This window comes from Ciconia boyciana, chromosome 2, assembly GCF_034638445.1.
Source record: "Ciconia boyciana chromosome 2, ASM3463844v1, whole genome shotgun sequence".
NCBI classification, from domain to species: domain Eukaryota; kingdom Metazoa; phylum Chordata; class Aves; order Ciconiiformes; family Ciconiidae; genus Ciconia; species Ciconia boyciana.
The window spans coordinates 165,678,865-165,696,264 of record NC_132935.1 but is presented as its reverse complement, the minus strand read 5'-3'; the positions used below and the strand labels follow the sequence as shown (position 1 = coordinate 165,696,264).

The following is a 17,400-nucleotide window of genomic DNA, read 5'->3' as shown; positions in this document are numbered from 1 at the left end:
TGGTCTGATAGATGGATCCATGAGCTGGGGACCTCTTGACACTGCATATTTTTTCCTGACTTATACTTTGTGTTTTCCACATGCAGATGGTACAAAGATGGTCTACTGTTGAAAGACACAAGTAAATACCAGACTTTCAGTGAACCACGGAGTGGCATAATAGTCCTGGTGGTCAAGAACCCTTCCAATGAAGATATGGGACACTATGAATGTGAGGTAAGTTCGGAGAGATTTAAAGATCTGTTGTCGGACATGAGAGAGGTAGGAGAATTCATTTTACTGGGAGAGATTCATTGCGTGAGAATAGTGGCTGAGTAATTGCTGCCACCTGCCATATCAAAAAAGTTTATACAAAGTCAGGTTCTCCTGAACTAGATCTGGATTGTGAACATCCAGAAGCTTCAGAATATTCTGATCTGAGAGTTTGGTGGTTCAAATAATAATTGACTGAGCTTGTTCTGTAGCTTAAATTCAGATCCAGATCTCTAGAGACACCTCTTACAAAGTTTAGGACCATTCTGATGTGATGTTTTGTTTCGGGACTGTCTTTAAATTAGAACAGATTCATGCCACTACAAAGAAACCATCCAAAGCCAAAAGAAAGAAATTAAATCTAAACGGAAGTGTAAACCAGTGAAATTCCTGTTTATTTAGCAAGCATATGTGGAAGTATCTAATAAATTAAAATAAATGTGCTGTAAAATATTTTCGAAAAATTAGTCATAGTCTATGCATTCATTGTAATAAAATAGTAATAAGCTCTCAGGGCTCAGCAATAAAAACAGTTGACCTTGATTTAGGAAATTAGCATGGGTCAACTGACCCATGGTAAATGTCTCAGCTCACAGCAACTTCACAGTTATTCCACAGAAGTTTTTAGGAAGTTTGATATAATTTAAAAACTTCTACTAGAATTCTAGCAAAATCACATTACCTTGCATTTGCCATTAGCTAAGATCCCAAGGTCCAATATTCCCTTGGTGAGTAAGACTCAGTCAATTAATGGATTATAAACAAAAAAAACTTTTTAACTACCACTTAAATTCCATACAGCAGGAATCTGTGCCTGTTGGTAGAGACAGAGCTACCTCAGGACCAAGTCACAGGCTGCAGAGAGCAAACTGCAAATAACTAAGTTAGCTGATGTGCCGTAACTTGTCTGTGCGAGTCATTTGTGGTAAAGCATTATCATGAACTCCACTGAGCAGCAATGTGTTCATACAAACTCTAGCTTGGGTTTGGGGTCACACCATCACCCGTTTCTGTTGTCATGTAATTGCAATGAATTTGTAATGTAGTATAGGAAGGTTTTACATCCTGCATTTCATTTGGTACTGCGTGATTCTCTTTAGCTGGTGAACAGATTAGGGTCTGCAAAAAGTGGAGCAGAACTTTACCATCACAGTGCTGCAGCCCTGACCCAGGAGAGGAGAGGAGACCAAGCCATTACCATAGAAGGTATGATCCTTGCCCAGCTCTGTAAGTATGTCAGTGAATTACTCAAAAACCATCTCATTGAGGATCGAATATATTTGCCATCTTATCCATGTTGATTGTTGGTGTACACGTATCTGTATGTCTATCAAGATGTGCATGGGTATACTGCAGCTCAGCTCTATACCCATCACCATCTGTTGATTTCCAAACCTGGTAAATCAACTTTGTCACATAACGTTCATAAATGCATTATATGAAAATGGAAGAGCAAATGAAGGGTATGTCGCACCACCACTAGTGCAAGAAAAATGTTTCTATTCCTGTTGGAATACTTGAAAATGTGTGTCAGCCTGGCAGAACATGAGTTACGTAGTGCTGAGAAAAACCAGGGGCCAGTAAGTAAAGCTGCAGGCATATTGTGATCATTTCTGAAATACCACTGAAGACCATCTGGAATGACTGAGAAAGCAGAACTGACAGCAGCATGTCCTGAGCAATATTAGTTCATCCATTATCTAGGACTGTTCAGGCATTACACACCACATAGTCATAGAGTCTATTCCTTTTTTTTCTGCATGTTTCACCTGAATTGGTGGGGTGATATGGACTGAGTTTACACCCATCCAAAACCACATCTCTTTCTTAACATCTTTAGAATGCGACTGCCTAAAGTTACCTTCTTATCAAAGGGATTCCCGCAAGCAGTGTGTTAGACACGCTTGCTATAAACCCATCACGACTGAGTTTAAATCAGTGGCTACGTCTGCATAAGGAACATTTCCTGGTGTAGGAAACTGGTTCTTAGTACATCTTAGAAGTGTCCTTGGCTGGCTGAGCATGGGCCAGCCAGCGCTGCCTCTCTTGAACGGTTCCCGGCAGCGGTTCAGGAGATAATACAGCCAAGGGACCATTTATAATAGATAACAGATAGCTTAGATATAGATAATAGACAGCTTACTGTTTTGGAGGGTAAGAGAGAGGACTAAGATAGGCATAGGCCATTCCATGGCAGTGAACCTTGGTGTCAGAACGCTGTCCCAGATGTGGTTAGTGGAGACATGGCCAACAAAAGCCAGAGGTTTGCTAACATCTGTAGGACCTTCTTTCCTCATCTTCAGTGTTTTCACATTGTCTTGTGATAATAACACGGGTTCAAGTGTGCTTTTGACAGGGCATAATTGTTATTATCAACATTCAAGTGAGAGCCATCAAATACAACGGCATTCTAACTCAAGAAGCTGCCGAGTAGCAAATGACTGGAGTCTTGAGCAATATTCAGGGAAAAAGGTACTCCACTAGTATTTTTTTCATCATTTTCCATAGGCTTCTGCTGTTGGCCCTGTCTGAGACAGAGTTCTGGTCTGGATGGACCTTTGGGCCAGTCCTCTGTAGACACTAATGTTGTATTATTACATTAAGAGGATTCAGACACAACAGGCTGTTAAAATTAGTATCCTGATTTATATACTCGCTCGTCTTGGTTTTATGCTTGCTTTCCTTGTAGTCCTTTCCCAGAGTACCCTCAAATCGTTCAAAAGCATTACAGGGAGAATGGTGTTAGCAGTATAGCAACACTATAATTGTTTCAGCAGGATAAACCTTGAAGTACTTGAATGCTTTGTCCTTGCTATGCCCTAAAGAGAGAAAAATAAGTTTTATGCAGGATGTAGAGGAACACAAACAAATCACTGTGAGGGTAGAATATCTTGATGAAGTTCCCTTTACCAAGGCAGAAGATATTATAAAAGCAAACAAGGGCTGTAAAACAGTGGTAGGAGCATTGTTCAGCTCTTGGGGTTGCAAATGTATGTGTTCAGCCCCAAATTACTCATGTGCTGTTATTCCCACAGTCATAAATAAAAAATTTCATGAGCTTGGTTGAAGAAATATAATTGGAGTTTGCCTGGAAGCTTCAGAAATGTTATGAAATAGCTTTTGATCCGTGATGTGCAATTGCTTGAACTTGGTAATAGGGAAGGAAATAGATCTCTGAGTCACCTCCAGGGAGAAACAGAGAGCGAGCTGCTTCAGGCCAATGGAGCAAAGAGCAGCCTTATCCAAGGAGCAAGAGGATTGTTCTGAGCAGAATCGCATCAGGGGTGCATTTGGCATAATGCACTTGACCGAGGAGGGAATTTGTTGCTTTCTTGAGAATCAGTAACCAGCCTTGATCTACCTATGGAAAAATCAGGTTCATCTGGCAAAGAACTGGAGGACGGATGGATCTCATGAAGGCTTTCTCTTTCCATCCTTATGATCCTTTTTATTTCTGAAAATGGGATTATTTGTAACTTCACCAAGAGGACAACATTACTATGTGGTACTATTACAACAGAAAATGTGTCCGTTTCCCAACTCACCTGCACAGTAGGTCTAAGTTTTACCAGATTTATCGTTGGTTCTGTGAAATGACTATTGTTAAAGTCTCCTGAGGCACCCAAGGGGCTTTAGTTGCAACTATTTTAGTTTTTATCCTCCTGCCTTTCTGTACTGTTTATTATACTGAACCAAACCTACTGTCACAATTTGGGATACCGTTAGTCCAGTGGTTTATGAGCCCTGACCTGCAGTCAGTCATGGTCCACAGTTCAACACCATGGGTCTCAAAACCAAACTTCTTGTCATTAGGTTTAAATTCGCACTGTGGGGATTTGCTGATCCATTGGAAGGACCAAATCCAAAGAGGATGGAAACCACTGGACTAAAGGGGTCCCCTTGCGAGCACCCACAGCTTGGGCTGCAAGCCTGAAACGCTGAGTTCTGCCTTCAGCTACACCTGGTCGCTGCACTGAAGTCAATGGAGAGTTCCTTTAAAAATCCTTTTTCTGTGGATATTGGAAGAATTTTAGACACTTAAAAACAAAGTGTAACCAAAAGAAGATCCTTCTCTTTGACTTCAAGTTGACTGTCTGCTTTGCACCTTGTTGCTTAACCTACACACGGCAGATCTGGGCTGATGTGCTCTGGCATCCCTTTTTAACATGTTACTATTGCAATTCATTCATCCCGGGCTCACTAACTTCATTTCTTAAGAAAAACAAAGCCCAATGTTTTTGAAAGGTGTTGCATTCTCACCTGGGCAGACAGGTCCAGGACATATAATGAAATAGTTGATTGTAGGGGAAGGAATCAGCTACACAAGTGGAGACAAGCAAAACCATAAAGAAAAACGCCCAGTGCTGTTATAGCCAGGCAACAGGAATCTCTTCATAGTCTTGCTTTATATCTCATGCACAGCTTTGGGCAAGTTATTTAGTTGCCTTGTTTGGTAATACCCACCTTGCAGGGAAAAGCTAAAAATTGAGGCTCTAAGATCGAAGATTGCTTTAAAACATAGAGGAGCCTTAGATCTCTTAGTGCTACCCTTTTACTGAAGAAATAGGGCATAGGAGTTTGTCCCCCTGACCTTTTTAAAGTTCCCTGGTTGGGGTGATGGTTAGGATATTTATCTTGTTATTTTTATTCTGTTATCGTCAGTCTCATTTTTGGGCTGGCCAAGTGCTTTTTGGTGCAAATTCAAGAGAGCACAGTCTGCCTTTACAACCATCTCAGTCGCCGCAGGAGTGGAGCCTTTTTGGTTCTTTTTTTTTTTAGAGAGAGTGCAAAACACTTGCATTTCATTCACAATTTAGGAAACAGTGTTATGTCCATGAATTGCTCATTTTAAGATTAGCTTTAGCACTTCATGTCAGATTTGTGCATCCCCTGTTGCAGATTAATCTCCTAAGCGTAGCAGAAGAGGGGTGAAAGCAGAGCAGTGCTCTTGTGGTTTATGCCAGCAGTGTGTACTGTGCAGGAAAAATAGGTTTATGCCTCTGTGCGTGGAGAAAGCAGACTTTGTAAGTTTGTAATAAAGGCCATAAACCACCTTTTATCCATTCAGAGCAACAAGAACTGACTTATCCTAAATGTTTCATCACTTGTAAGTCAATGATTTAACGTATTAACCAAAGAGGAGTCTAGTCCTATAGAAGCACTGGCTGATCCTAATGCTTACAGCTTTTAACCTGCTTATCAGGGGCTCCTGCTTTGCAAAGCTGTTTTCCTAAAATGCTATTGAACAAGTTGAAATGATAAATCCGGTGCTAAAATGGATGCAGAATATTTTCCTCTCGGGGAAAAAAAACCAAACCAACCAACCCAAATTCTCTCATCCTACTTTCATGTGGTTCTGTCCTTCGTAGAGGATTGCTTAAATCCTCCCTCACATCTTGGATAGCACATATAAAATTGATCTGTCGTGCAGTAAACTGCAAGTCAGCAGGACCCATGTACTATACGCCATTTATAGCTTTCTCATCCCAGGCCTACTGAACTTTTGAATACTGAATCCCTTTGACATCTGCTACATATAGAAATATTGCAGTGGTGTCATTTGGGAGGACTGCAGGAACAGACATTAACAGCGTAAACATGAAAGAGACTTCCTCTTACAGACATTGGGGGATTTCATTAAACACATATTTAATTATCACATAAATACAGTTGTTAAAAGAACTGTATAAAACATCTATGTTTAGGTGTGTAATCAAATTAATTCATTCCTGTTTACATCAGAACTGATACTCTTGCTGCTTATGGATTAATCTCATGATGTTATTTGATGAGATTTTTCTAAAAGTTATGTAAAAATTGCGCAATATTGATTTAAGGGTTTAAAAATTCAGTGAAAATTTCTAACCTGGGTGCAGTAAATTGTTCGAGCACTCAGTTCATCTTCCATCATTGTATAATTATCATTCCACCATTTTTAAAAGTTTTGAATTATTTACAAAATATTAACTAAGGATAGGTAAAAGGTTATATTGTATAAGAGATAAATTTTTGAAAGGAATTTTGCCCTTTACTTACCCAGTAAGCTATAAACTCTAATTTCCAAACAGATTTTGTTTAAACCCACCTAATTCTGCAGTAACTCCTTTGACTCTATTGGAAATTATTCCAGATTTTTACATGCATAAATGAGACAAGGCTCTGCAAAGAAAACATAAAGCTCTAGGTCAGATATTAACATCAACGTTTGCACTAAATTCTTTTTCATTATGGTGGGATTTGTTGTCTTACCTAGCGGCAGAAGAGAGACCTTGGAAGTTAAGTGGAAGGAAAATTAGGTAAAACTATTCCATCTAATATTGTAAATGTATTTTTATTTTTCAGTCAGTGCAGTTTTGGGACACTGTTGAAAACATCAGCACTAATCATAAGTTATTTAACAAATACAGACACTACAAGTTCCCTGGGCAAGAACTGTTTGCGATTTTATAGACATATTTTTAACTTGCAGTTCACTTTCAATTGTACCAACTGAAAATTACCAGAGCTTATTTATTATAGGCTGGCTGGAAGATTGCAAACCAATTGCTGGACAAATTACTTTGAGATTAAATTAATGTTTTTTTAGAAACTTTACTAGTTTATTAAATAAAAAGTGGGGCTTGCTGTTGTTTTTTCTAGATCTCAAATGGGTTCAGCAGTTGAGAGTGTGTTCAAAAGAGCCTGGTTCAAACAGTGTCTTAATTTTATTCCAGCAGATAGGATGGGAACCTGCTGAAAATCTCTATTAGCTCTTCAAACGGTATCTTTCTTATTTTTAAAAATGTCAATTTTAAGAAATATTTGCAAAATCATTAAATCATTACTTTTCTTTTGATCTTGAGATGCATCAACAGCTTCTAGTTTGTTATGGGACAAGCATCAGGAAAAATTGCAAATTATAACAAAAAAGAGATGGAGTAGATATAGGTGTATTACAGGGCTCTCCTGGGTTTCCTAGGGGGGTTTTTTTGATGCTGATTTTCTGTACTGATGGTAATGATTTTAGTTTTTATTGTTATCAGCTTGGATTTTGCATCTAGTCCTCAAAAGCTTGGAAACTGTTTAGTGTTTGGGGAAAGTCTTTTTCTAGTAAGTGAAATCACAGTTTAAAGAATTTCAGCTCTCCAGGATTTTCCAGATCAAGGCATTTTCAGGTTTCTCACACCATCACTGCCTTATTAGAAGAAGGAAAAAAAAAAAAAAAAAAGAAAATGAAAAAAAAAAAGGACCTTGTTTTCTAGCTTTGACCTGCCAAACAAAAATGTCAGAATCTCATGGCAGAATAAACAGATTTTGCAGTATTGTACTCTGCAAAATATTTCATTTCAAAGCTAAATAAATGCCTGTTCAGAGAGCACTCTGAATTCTCATTCTTGGTCAGAAACACTAAAGATGATGCTGGAAATAACCACAGAAAGCATGGATGGGATGGTACAGTTGTTTTTTTCACTCCAGTTTATTGTGATTAACTGAACAAAGTTAATTTAATCATTTCAGCTTTTGCCTTTCTTTAACCCCATGCTGTTCATACTGTTTTCTTTGTAGTCACTGAACAAGAGACTAAAGTGCCCAAGAAAACCATCATCATGTAAGTGCTTATTTTTTTTTTTTTATTTTTTGGTAACATTTGTGTTTTGCCTTGCTGCCTATGCATGACCCAATAACAAGCTTGTGTTTATTGGCCATGCAAGAGTGTTCATTCCCATCCCACCAGATCTCATAGTATTCTGTGCTATGCAAAGTGACCACCTGAAAAAAAATCTTACCATCCCTTTCAAAAAATAGCAGCACTGGTGTTAGACTGTCGTGGTTTAGCCCCAGCTGGCAACTAAGCACCACACAGCCGCTCTCTCACTCCCCCCCCCAGTGGGATGGGGGAGAGAATCGGAAGAGCAAAAGTAAGAAAACTCGTGGGTTGAGACAAGAACAGTTTAATAATTGGAACAAAATAATAATAATAATAATAATAATAATAATGAATTATACTGAGAAGGAATACAATGAGAGAGAAAGAGGAACAAAACCCAAGGGAGGGAAACAAAAGGGAAAGGGAAAAAAAAATAATAAAATAAAATAAAATTATACAACCGCTCACCACCCGCCGACCGACGCCCAGCCAGTCCCCGAGCGGCGATCGCAACCCCCTGGCCAACTCCCCCAGTTTATATACTGGGCATGACATCATATGGTATGGAATAGCCCTTTGGTCAGTTTGGATCAACTATCCTGGATGTGCCCCCTCCCATTTCTTGGGCGCCTGGCAGAGCATGAGAAGCTGGGGAAAAAAAAACAAAAAAAAGGTCCTTGACCAATGTAAATACCGCTTAGCGACAGCCAAAACATCAGCGTGTTATCAATATCATTCTCATACTAAAATCCAAAGCACTGCACTATACCAGCTACTAGGAAGAAAATTAACTCTATCCCAGCCGAAACCAGGACATAGACACAGCCTGGGTCAGGTTTTTTATGATATGACATGTGAAAAAAATTCCACTGAATACTGCTGGAGTTGCACAAGAGCTCAAGAAGGTAGAGTCTGACTCTCAACGTTGAAAAGAAACCAGCTTTGAGAACTGGCTACTTGAAAAAATGTACAAATATAACAAATTCTTCATAGCTTAGAGTGATTTCTTCTGGCTTTCTGTTTTAAATTCTTCAGGAAAGCCTTTTATGATGAAGCAGAAGGAAGATGCACATTTGTATCCTCTTCTGTCTCTATATTTCTAACATGAAATTTTCTCCTGATAATGACTTGGGCTTTTTGAATACTTTGAGCCTAGTTTATACTGAGTGTCTATAACATATAAAGATTAATTGTAGGAAAAAGCAGTACTTTCTCAGTCATATGTAGACCAGAAGCTCATCAGCCATTAAAAACTTAAAGTATCTTCTTGGTTTTAAGTATCATAAACAAATACATAATAAAATTGTTTCATGCGCTGCAAGGGGGAATTGTCCTTCTGTGGTAGGCCTTCAGAGCACCTCCAAGCTATTCAAACCATGTCCTAATGATAGTAGGTGACAATACAAAGCATATTTTGGGGAAATGCATTCCCTCAAGAGTTGCAATATTGCTAAAATCAGTCCTTGACTTGGACATGATGCTAAAGTTGACTTTTTTAACTTTCATTAGATGGTGAGGAGGATGGGTGAAATGACAGCTAAAATACAGTTAAGAATTGCTTACCTTTTATGTCTTTTATTATTTTCTATGAAGACTATTAGTTATGATGCATGCACTTAGCCCATTTGGAGCCAGTGGCTTGTATAGGCAAACCTTCCACCTGGAATAGGCAAAGAGCAGACAGGAGAGGCAGGAAGGGGTTCTGCCTTTGTCCCTCTCTCTTCAGCACATCAGTTAACATCTCCAGTCATTAGACTTTTTTACCCTGCAGAGACCAGAAAACAAAGGTGTTTCTGCCTATACCATCTCAAGGACCAGGGTTCAGATACCAGTGGGGTAGCTAAATAGAGAAATGGTTTTTTATATCATTTTCAGGAACATCCCGAGAAAGTCATGAGCAGGAAGGAATCACTCAGAGTCAGACCATGTCTAAAGCTTAGTAAATCTCATCTTTCTACATCTGTATGCCTGTAAATCATCTGGAGAGATGCTTTGATTTTACATCTCTCCTCAGTCAGCTAACAGTCCTTCTTTTCCCTTTATGATTTCAAATCACAAGCAGCAGCATTAATATTGGTTGATTAAATAATATTAAACTAATACAAAATACCATCAGTTAAGCTGATTTCTGAATTTCTGACATGTACATTCCATAGATTATTGCTTTGGACAGCTCAAGAAGTGATTCCTAAATTAAGGGCTGCAGCCCCAAAGGAGGTTGGTACATTTATGAGTGGAATCTCAGAACAACAGAAATTCCCCTCCTTTTGCTAATGGATGTGGTCATGAACTCATTAGAGCAACCTCAGCTGGAATTGGGATAGTGATGGGGTAAAGTTTGGAAACAACTCTTTAAGGGCACATTCCAGCTCTCCTTAATGTGTAGCGAGTTGAGGAACAGAAGCAGCTTTGAAACTACTAGCAGAAAATCACAGATAATTTAGAGATGGGATTCAACAATGTCTATATATGCAAATTCCAGACCTAAAAAAGCATTTTAACCTTGCAATGGAGAGCAAAGCCTAGTGCAAGCACACATGGATTCATTCTCGTCTTTACTTAAAATGATTTAGTTTTGTGTAATTCAGAAAGACACCATGGCCCTTGTGAAGGCTCTACATAGACCTTAAAGCTCTATAGCAAAACTATAGAAAGCTTGGGGGAAAGAGTAAAACAGTGGAAATGAGCTGTATAAGAGAGAGTGCTCTGGAAGAAAAGAAATCTCACTGTAGCTGATCCAGTCCTGGACTTTACCGCGTCCTCAAAGGGAGAGATTGATGGTGGAAAGCAATCTGATCTCCATAGGAGAAGGCAATACCACTCTCCAAAAATGAGACCAATAGATGAGAGAGGCTACAGTATATCTAAGAGGATTAGTCTTCCGTGATGGGTAGGCAAATGCAATAGGAGAAGCGAGCTCTCCTTTCACAAGGACTCCTTGCACCCTTCTCTGTATCTCAGTGCAGGAGCCGGAGCAGAGACAGCTGGAGAGCAGAGCTGTTGACTTTCAGCCCTATGTGGCTGTGACTAGAGGCTGGTGAGGAGAGAGAGAGACATGAAAAAGCTATTATCTTGATTCATAATCATTCCTTCTCGCTTCAGGCCATTGTCTTTACCCTTCAATTAGTTCTTTTTTTATCCCATTGCTTGGAGGTAGGGAGAGAATTGCAACACAGAAACAAAATCAGCTTTGCCTGTTAGTTCCACTGAACCAGCTACCTCCGCTGTAGAGCATCAGCTTCCTTGTGCTTGCAAAGCAAACACTCTTTACCTTCAAGTTTTTCCATGTAAGAAACACCACTGAAAAACTCCATGTTAAACATATAAATTAAGAGCATTGAAGTCTGGGTTTAGGTGTTCCTGCCCCCAGATTTTAAAGCTATTTAATCCAATTTCATCTGTAGCTCATTTAAAGTTGAGGTTTGTCCTGGCATGGGAGCAGATGATTGTTTTGACACAAGCTGCGTATTTATACAGGGATGATGAGAAATCCCAACTGCTTTGGATATGTCAAAAAAATCTAAAGTAAGGCCAGCAGAAATATGCTGAGAAATTATAATCATGCATCCCAGATTGGTTTGGTACTGCTATGTCAATTGGTGATAGTAGGATCAGGCTGCGTCTGCAATAATGATATTATGAAGAGTGAAAATAAGTACACTTTGGCATAGATGGCTGGTGCAGGAAATGCTCTAACTTTCTTTTCCTGGTCTCCAAATGCTTAATGCCTTTTTAATGTAACTGTTCTGCATGTGACAATGCAGATCTCTGGTCTCAGAAGAGTCTTTAATAAACAAAATAGAGACATGTTACATTTATTAAAAAAGAGGAAGCTGCTGACCCTACTGTAATAAAGGGCATTTTGTCTTTGAGTTTGACGAAGCCAGGATTCTAGCCAAGGATACTCAGGAAAAGGCTAAACTCCCTGAGAGTTTAAAATCTTTGGGTGAAACTGCTGTGTGGGTCCAAAGTAGCATAGTAGGTGGTCAATGCAAGCACACGAAATATAGCAGCGTCCAGAAGAACGGTTCTCAGCTGGACATACTCGTCGTGTGTTCATGCACTCAAGGAGGTTAAATGGAGCTAGGGTCCACCTGGGGGAAAGGGCACTGAGGTTTTCCCTGGATCAGAAAGTAAGTGGAGATGGGCATGTGGATGTGTGCGTTGCGTGTGTATCCCTTCCAAAATGACACGCTTCACCAAAAGCTGGAGTGCTCACAAAACTAACCCCACTGTAGCACCTTGACCGACCATGGCATGTGCTAATGGAGTGTGGCTCCCCGAAAAGTCTCGTCTTCCTGCCAACTCCATTCCAACCCTTTCTGTCATCAGAGAGGAAACGATAACCACTGTGGTGAAGAGCCCAAGACAAAGGGGAAGGGTTTCTCCTGCACGTTCTTCTTCAGGCCATTCGCCTTCCCGCTCCCCAAGAGCGGAGCCAACTCCGGAGCCAGTTTATGTTTCAAAGATCAGACAGCCTCTCCATAGACATGAGCAGGAGGCAACACCGAAGTCTGCTGTTCCCATGCTTTTTGTCACAGAACCAGAGGACAGGCAAGGAGCAGCAGCTAGAGATGTCGTCATAGAGACCAAGGTGGAAGAGAAAAAGCCCAAATGGGTTGAAGTGGAAGAAATAATTGAATTCAAGGTGAAAAAATCACCAAAAGCTGCAAGGAAAAGAGGTTCTTCCCCAACAAAACAAGAAAAAGATGACTCAGGGGTGTTAACATTCACTTTTCCCAGCTCAAGGCCTAGGCGTTCCCCAGAAGATGATCCAAACACAAACAACTCCAACAATAAATTGGTGGAACAGTCAAAATCTTTGCCTAATGACAGTCTCTCTGAAGCCGATATCCAGCCCCTGGAGTATGCAACTGAGCAGGAAGGACCTCAAGTCAGCAACGAAGACAGAAGCTCCCCGTGTGGGTCTGAACAACTAGAAAATAATTCATTTATGGATTATGGAACGGAAGGAAAGAGCTTCCCACAGGAAACAAGTGCTCACTACGGGTCAGACATCGCTTCCCCGCTGCTTGCTTGCGGGGGTGAGCCTTTGATCTTCAGTTTTAAGACAGCTGCTACAGACCAGCATGAACTTCTGTTCTCACCAGCGAGTCCAGAGGTTACAGAGGAGGCAGATGAATTAGACATATCTTGGCCTGTTGAAGAGGGGGTACCTGAAGTAATACAAGATGTCTTTCCAGAAGAGGATAATGTCATTATAGTTGATGAACCAGAGGAACTACAGACAGATGACATTAGCACCCGGGACCGCAAAATCTTAACCCACAATGGCAAAGTATTAACTTTGGAGGATCTTGAAGATTATGTTCCTGAAGAAGGTGAGACCTATGGATGTGATGATCAGAACCATACGGCAGACAAACCCTGTGAGATCTCCGTGCTCCAGACAGAGATTAACGACCCAATGATTGGGAAGCCGGTGCTGCTGAATCTGGGGAGACCTGTGGTTTCCAAGCCCAGGCAAAGTTTTTTCAGCCCGTTTGAGGAGCCTGTTCCTGGGGGCATGTTCATGTCAGCATCTAGAGTAACCGGTGTGCAGTCTGTAGGCCCCTCAAACATCTCTTTCCATGTGAGTGATACCTGCATGGCAATGACACCTGGACTGCATGCAGCAACAGCAGCAGCTTCTCCTGGTCCCTCCTTCACAGTGAAACCATCTTTCTGCACCGAAGTCCAGCTCTCAGCAGACAACGGACAGTCAAGCTTTAAAACTGAAGTTTCCACAAGAACCCTCAGCTATGGAACTGTTGGCGAGCCTGTTACCTTGCACATCAGCACAGAAGACCTCTCCCAAAGCTGAGCAGATGCAAGCATAATTTTCAACACAAAAGAAAGCAGCATTTTAGAAAAAACTAATCAAAATTGTTATAGGTGAGGGGAATTGGTGGCAAAGATTACAAGGTAATATGTACAAGGTAATACCTTTGGGGAATATATATTTAAAAATAATATGTCAAGCTTTTCCAGTCTTAAAGGGAACACGTCTGTCAGAACAGTTTGTAATTTTAAAAGCTTTGATCGAGGTGAACATATATCATTCCATAGCGGAGCAGTGATGGTAGGTTTAGGAAAAGCCTGATTCTCCTGCCTATGACAGAAATATAAATGAATACGTGCATTTTTGTCCATGAACTTAAAAATGATTTCAAGTGCCAATTTGTAAATTATGGTGTGGTAAGAAAGTGAAAGTATCTAAGCTTTTCAGCATCCTTCAGCAGCCCAGGATAGGAGGACTGTTTCCAGCTAAAGCAATCTCCTGTCACGGTGTGTGCCCGAAGGTCATGAAGCTTCACACTGCTTTGACTCTGCTGTACACTTTTGACACAAATTAGCTCTATCAAAATTTCTTCATAAACCTTTCAACATGCACAGTCTGGTTACATTATTTTAAACTTCTGCCACAGAATGAAACATATGGAAAATATTGCATTTACTAGGAATGCAAAGGGCTGCTCAGACCCTTTGGTTGAAATCCTAATTTGACAGAAGTCAATGGTGAAAGTCCCGCTGACTTGAGGAAGCAAGGATTTTGTTGTTCCCTTCTGGTTTAAGTAAAAAAAGACCATCTTTTTAAAATTACTGCTATTTTCAAGTCCACTTCCTAGTTGTCTAAAGACGTAGGTTTCATTGTTCTGCATTCTGGTGTAGTGGATTTATAAACCATGTCTTTTAAAATATAGATTTAAAACCTGTATTTTAAAGTGCTGCAGAAAATTACTTCTGCATCTATAATCAAATGCTAACACGTATAAAGAACCACAAATGTAGTCTTTGTCAATAAATATTACTGAAAGAATATTTGGTCTCCTGTACATGCCAGTGGTGAAATATTACTGTTAACAGATTGATGGATAATGTCTCCTATATGTGCGAAGAGGAATTCACCACTGAGCTACAGCAAAGTAGCAGGAGCACAAAGAGAGTTTAAAAAAAAAAAAAAAAAGAAAAAAAGAAAGAAAAGAGGTCTTTACCATAAATGCCTAGTTGAAAAAATATCTGTTCACAATGTATTGGGCTGCTTGGAAGCACTGCCAGTTGCAATTGCATCGTATTACTGTAAACATGTACGCTGAGCTGTCTTGTAGAGGTACTGCCTTCTGTTGAGTTTCTCTGGAGCTTTGCAACGGGAGCACTGATGGCGAGGGGAAGGCTAGGATGCACTGAGCATGGCCCATTCCTGTTAGCTTCACCAAAAATGGATGTTCCACAGACTTTCAACAAGTTGCTCAGCCCTTGAAAGAAATGGGCTCAGAGGCCCAAATATTGGTCTCAGTTGAAGTCAGCTGGAGTTTGTGATTGATCTCAGTAGGACCAAGCACTGGCCCTCTCTATTTGACAGAGGTGTGGGGTGAAAAGTCCCAACACCTTGTCCCAGCTGAGTTGTGTAGCACTGTCGCAACAGAAAACGTTTTCATTTAGATGGTGCGGGGAAACCAGAAATGCTCAGACACAGATGAATTTCTAACTCGCATGAAGAGAGAGGATTGAGTGAGGTTTTGCCTTGAAAATGTTGATGTGTGATGTTGCCTCAGTGTTTCCCAGCTAGGTAAAATTGTGAAGCTTGTTCTGGAGTCCGCCAGGCAATATTCCCGCTAACAGGGATTGAATTCACAAAAGGTGCTTGTAGAAAAGAATACATTATGTTTTTCCTTCTGTGGCTGCACCTTGGTCATGTGCTGACTAAAATTAACATATTGATTTCACAGCCTTTTACTTTCAATATCCAAACAGGATGTTATGTATAATATCATGTGCACTACCCTCATGATATAGGATGCTTTTCCAGTGATTACACATGGTGAAAGAAATCAAGCCTCTTTTATGTTACTCTCCCATTTTTTATAACATCTCCTTGGTTTATACTGTTTGTTTTATAATTAAGCAATACAATGGATAACTATTAGTGCTTTTTTCTTATATTGCACTGTATGTTGGAAAGTAATAGACATACCACAGAGAAATACTTTCGAAACTGAAAATATTTCTTTTTTTATTGGGCCTGATTCTGATCTCAGTTATTCCAGTATCGGTCTAGAATAATTCCACAGAAGGAAGTGGATTTGATTTAGATTTACAAACATACTGCTGAGAAAAGAATTTGCCCTATGACAATCTTTGAAAATATAAGATTCATCCAAAAGACAATAAAGATGTGTAAAGGAATGTGGAGGTTTCCTTCTGTTGTGGTTGATGCTCAGGTTTTTCTAAAGAAGCTGAAAGGTTGCAGTTCAGATTGCCATAGATGAAATAACCATACCTTGATTCATTAGCCCAAAGCAATTAACATCTGTTTACTTTTTCTTTTGAAATTTAAGCAAAAGAGAATAAATTGAGAGGAATTTTTAAAATCCTATGCAGGACTCTGTTCAAAAAGTGAAAGGTTTATGAGACGTTCGTTACATATACTTTCAAAATATTGTCCTAGAGGTTAAAAATTATGCTTGTAAGTGATTAAACTATGTAGATAATTAATGAGATGTGTGGGGGTTTATTTCTTGTAGATGAAAACATGCAGCTGTATTAAAAATTTTAATACAAAGAATGTTTTACTAAAATTCCTGCAAGTAAATGGGTATTAATAAAGTGGAAACTTCGGTTTGCTTGAGATACAAAAAGAAAAAAAAACGCAAAAAAAAAAACCAACCAACAAATGAAACAAATCAAATGCAAGATATGCTGTTAGATGCTGAGTTTATATCAATAAATGTCTTGCATCAGCTGTCACTGGGTTTCTGTGTTCTTCTCTGTTCATGGCACTCAATAGCCCATCGACTATTTTTCCCATCGACTTCAGGAGGAGCTGGGTTGCAACCCAAGAATACAGCTCCAGCTGAGCTTCTTATGGACAGTTTCAGAAGCATTGAAGTGAAAGAACCTGTTTTTAGGGAAACTTCCAACCCAGATTTAGGAGTCAATAATTTTGAACAATTCGGCCTTCTCTGAGGCTGAATTGGAACTTCAAAATACATGTCAGTCTTGTGTTCCTGGTTATTGGCTGAAGGGCATGTGGGCTGGAAATGTTCACGGTTGAGATTTTAGAATTGGGAAACAAACTGTTCATCACAGGTGTGTCATCACTGTGGCATTAGTTTGACGTACTTCAGCTAATATTGAAGTTCCTCATAATGTGTAACATCCCTAAGCAGGATGGAAACAGGAAGGAAAGTGGTGGTGTTAGCAGCATGGAGGAGACCTGTGGTCATATATAACCTGTGTTTATATATATAACCTGTATATATATATATAAAAAACCTGTGAATATATTTTCTCATTCAGAGATACTAAGTGTGTTTCATGCCTTTCCAAACAGTGCAGTTGTTGGCAGCTGCCCAGCTCATAGGACAGCACCAGTTGGTGGCAATCACAACAGGAACACCAGGGAATCAAAATATTTATCTAAGGAAATATTTAAAGATCTTCCACCCAGCCCAGTGCTGATGAACACTGATGGGCAGTCTGGGACATAGTGTGTGCAAAACTTGCTTTTTCCATCAACA

General features: G+C 39.8%; 1 protein-coding gene across 1 annotated transcript in view; it reads left to right on the top strand.

Moving 5' to 3' along the window:
• OBSCN (obscurin, cytoskeletal calmodulin and titin-interacting RhoGEF) overlaps positions 1-17,400 on the top strand; it is a 188,537-nt gene that overhangs the window by 143,372 nt on the left and 27,765 nt on the right. Inside the window, exons 95-96 of the mRNA XM_072851566.1 lie at positions 87-216; positions 1,353-1,458. Of these exons, the coding sequence (XP_072707667.1) occupies positions 87-216; positions 1,353-1,458 (236 nt within the window). The remainder of the gene's footprint in view (positions 1-86; positions 217-1,352; positions 1,459-17,400) is intronic.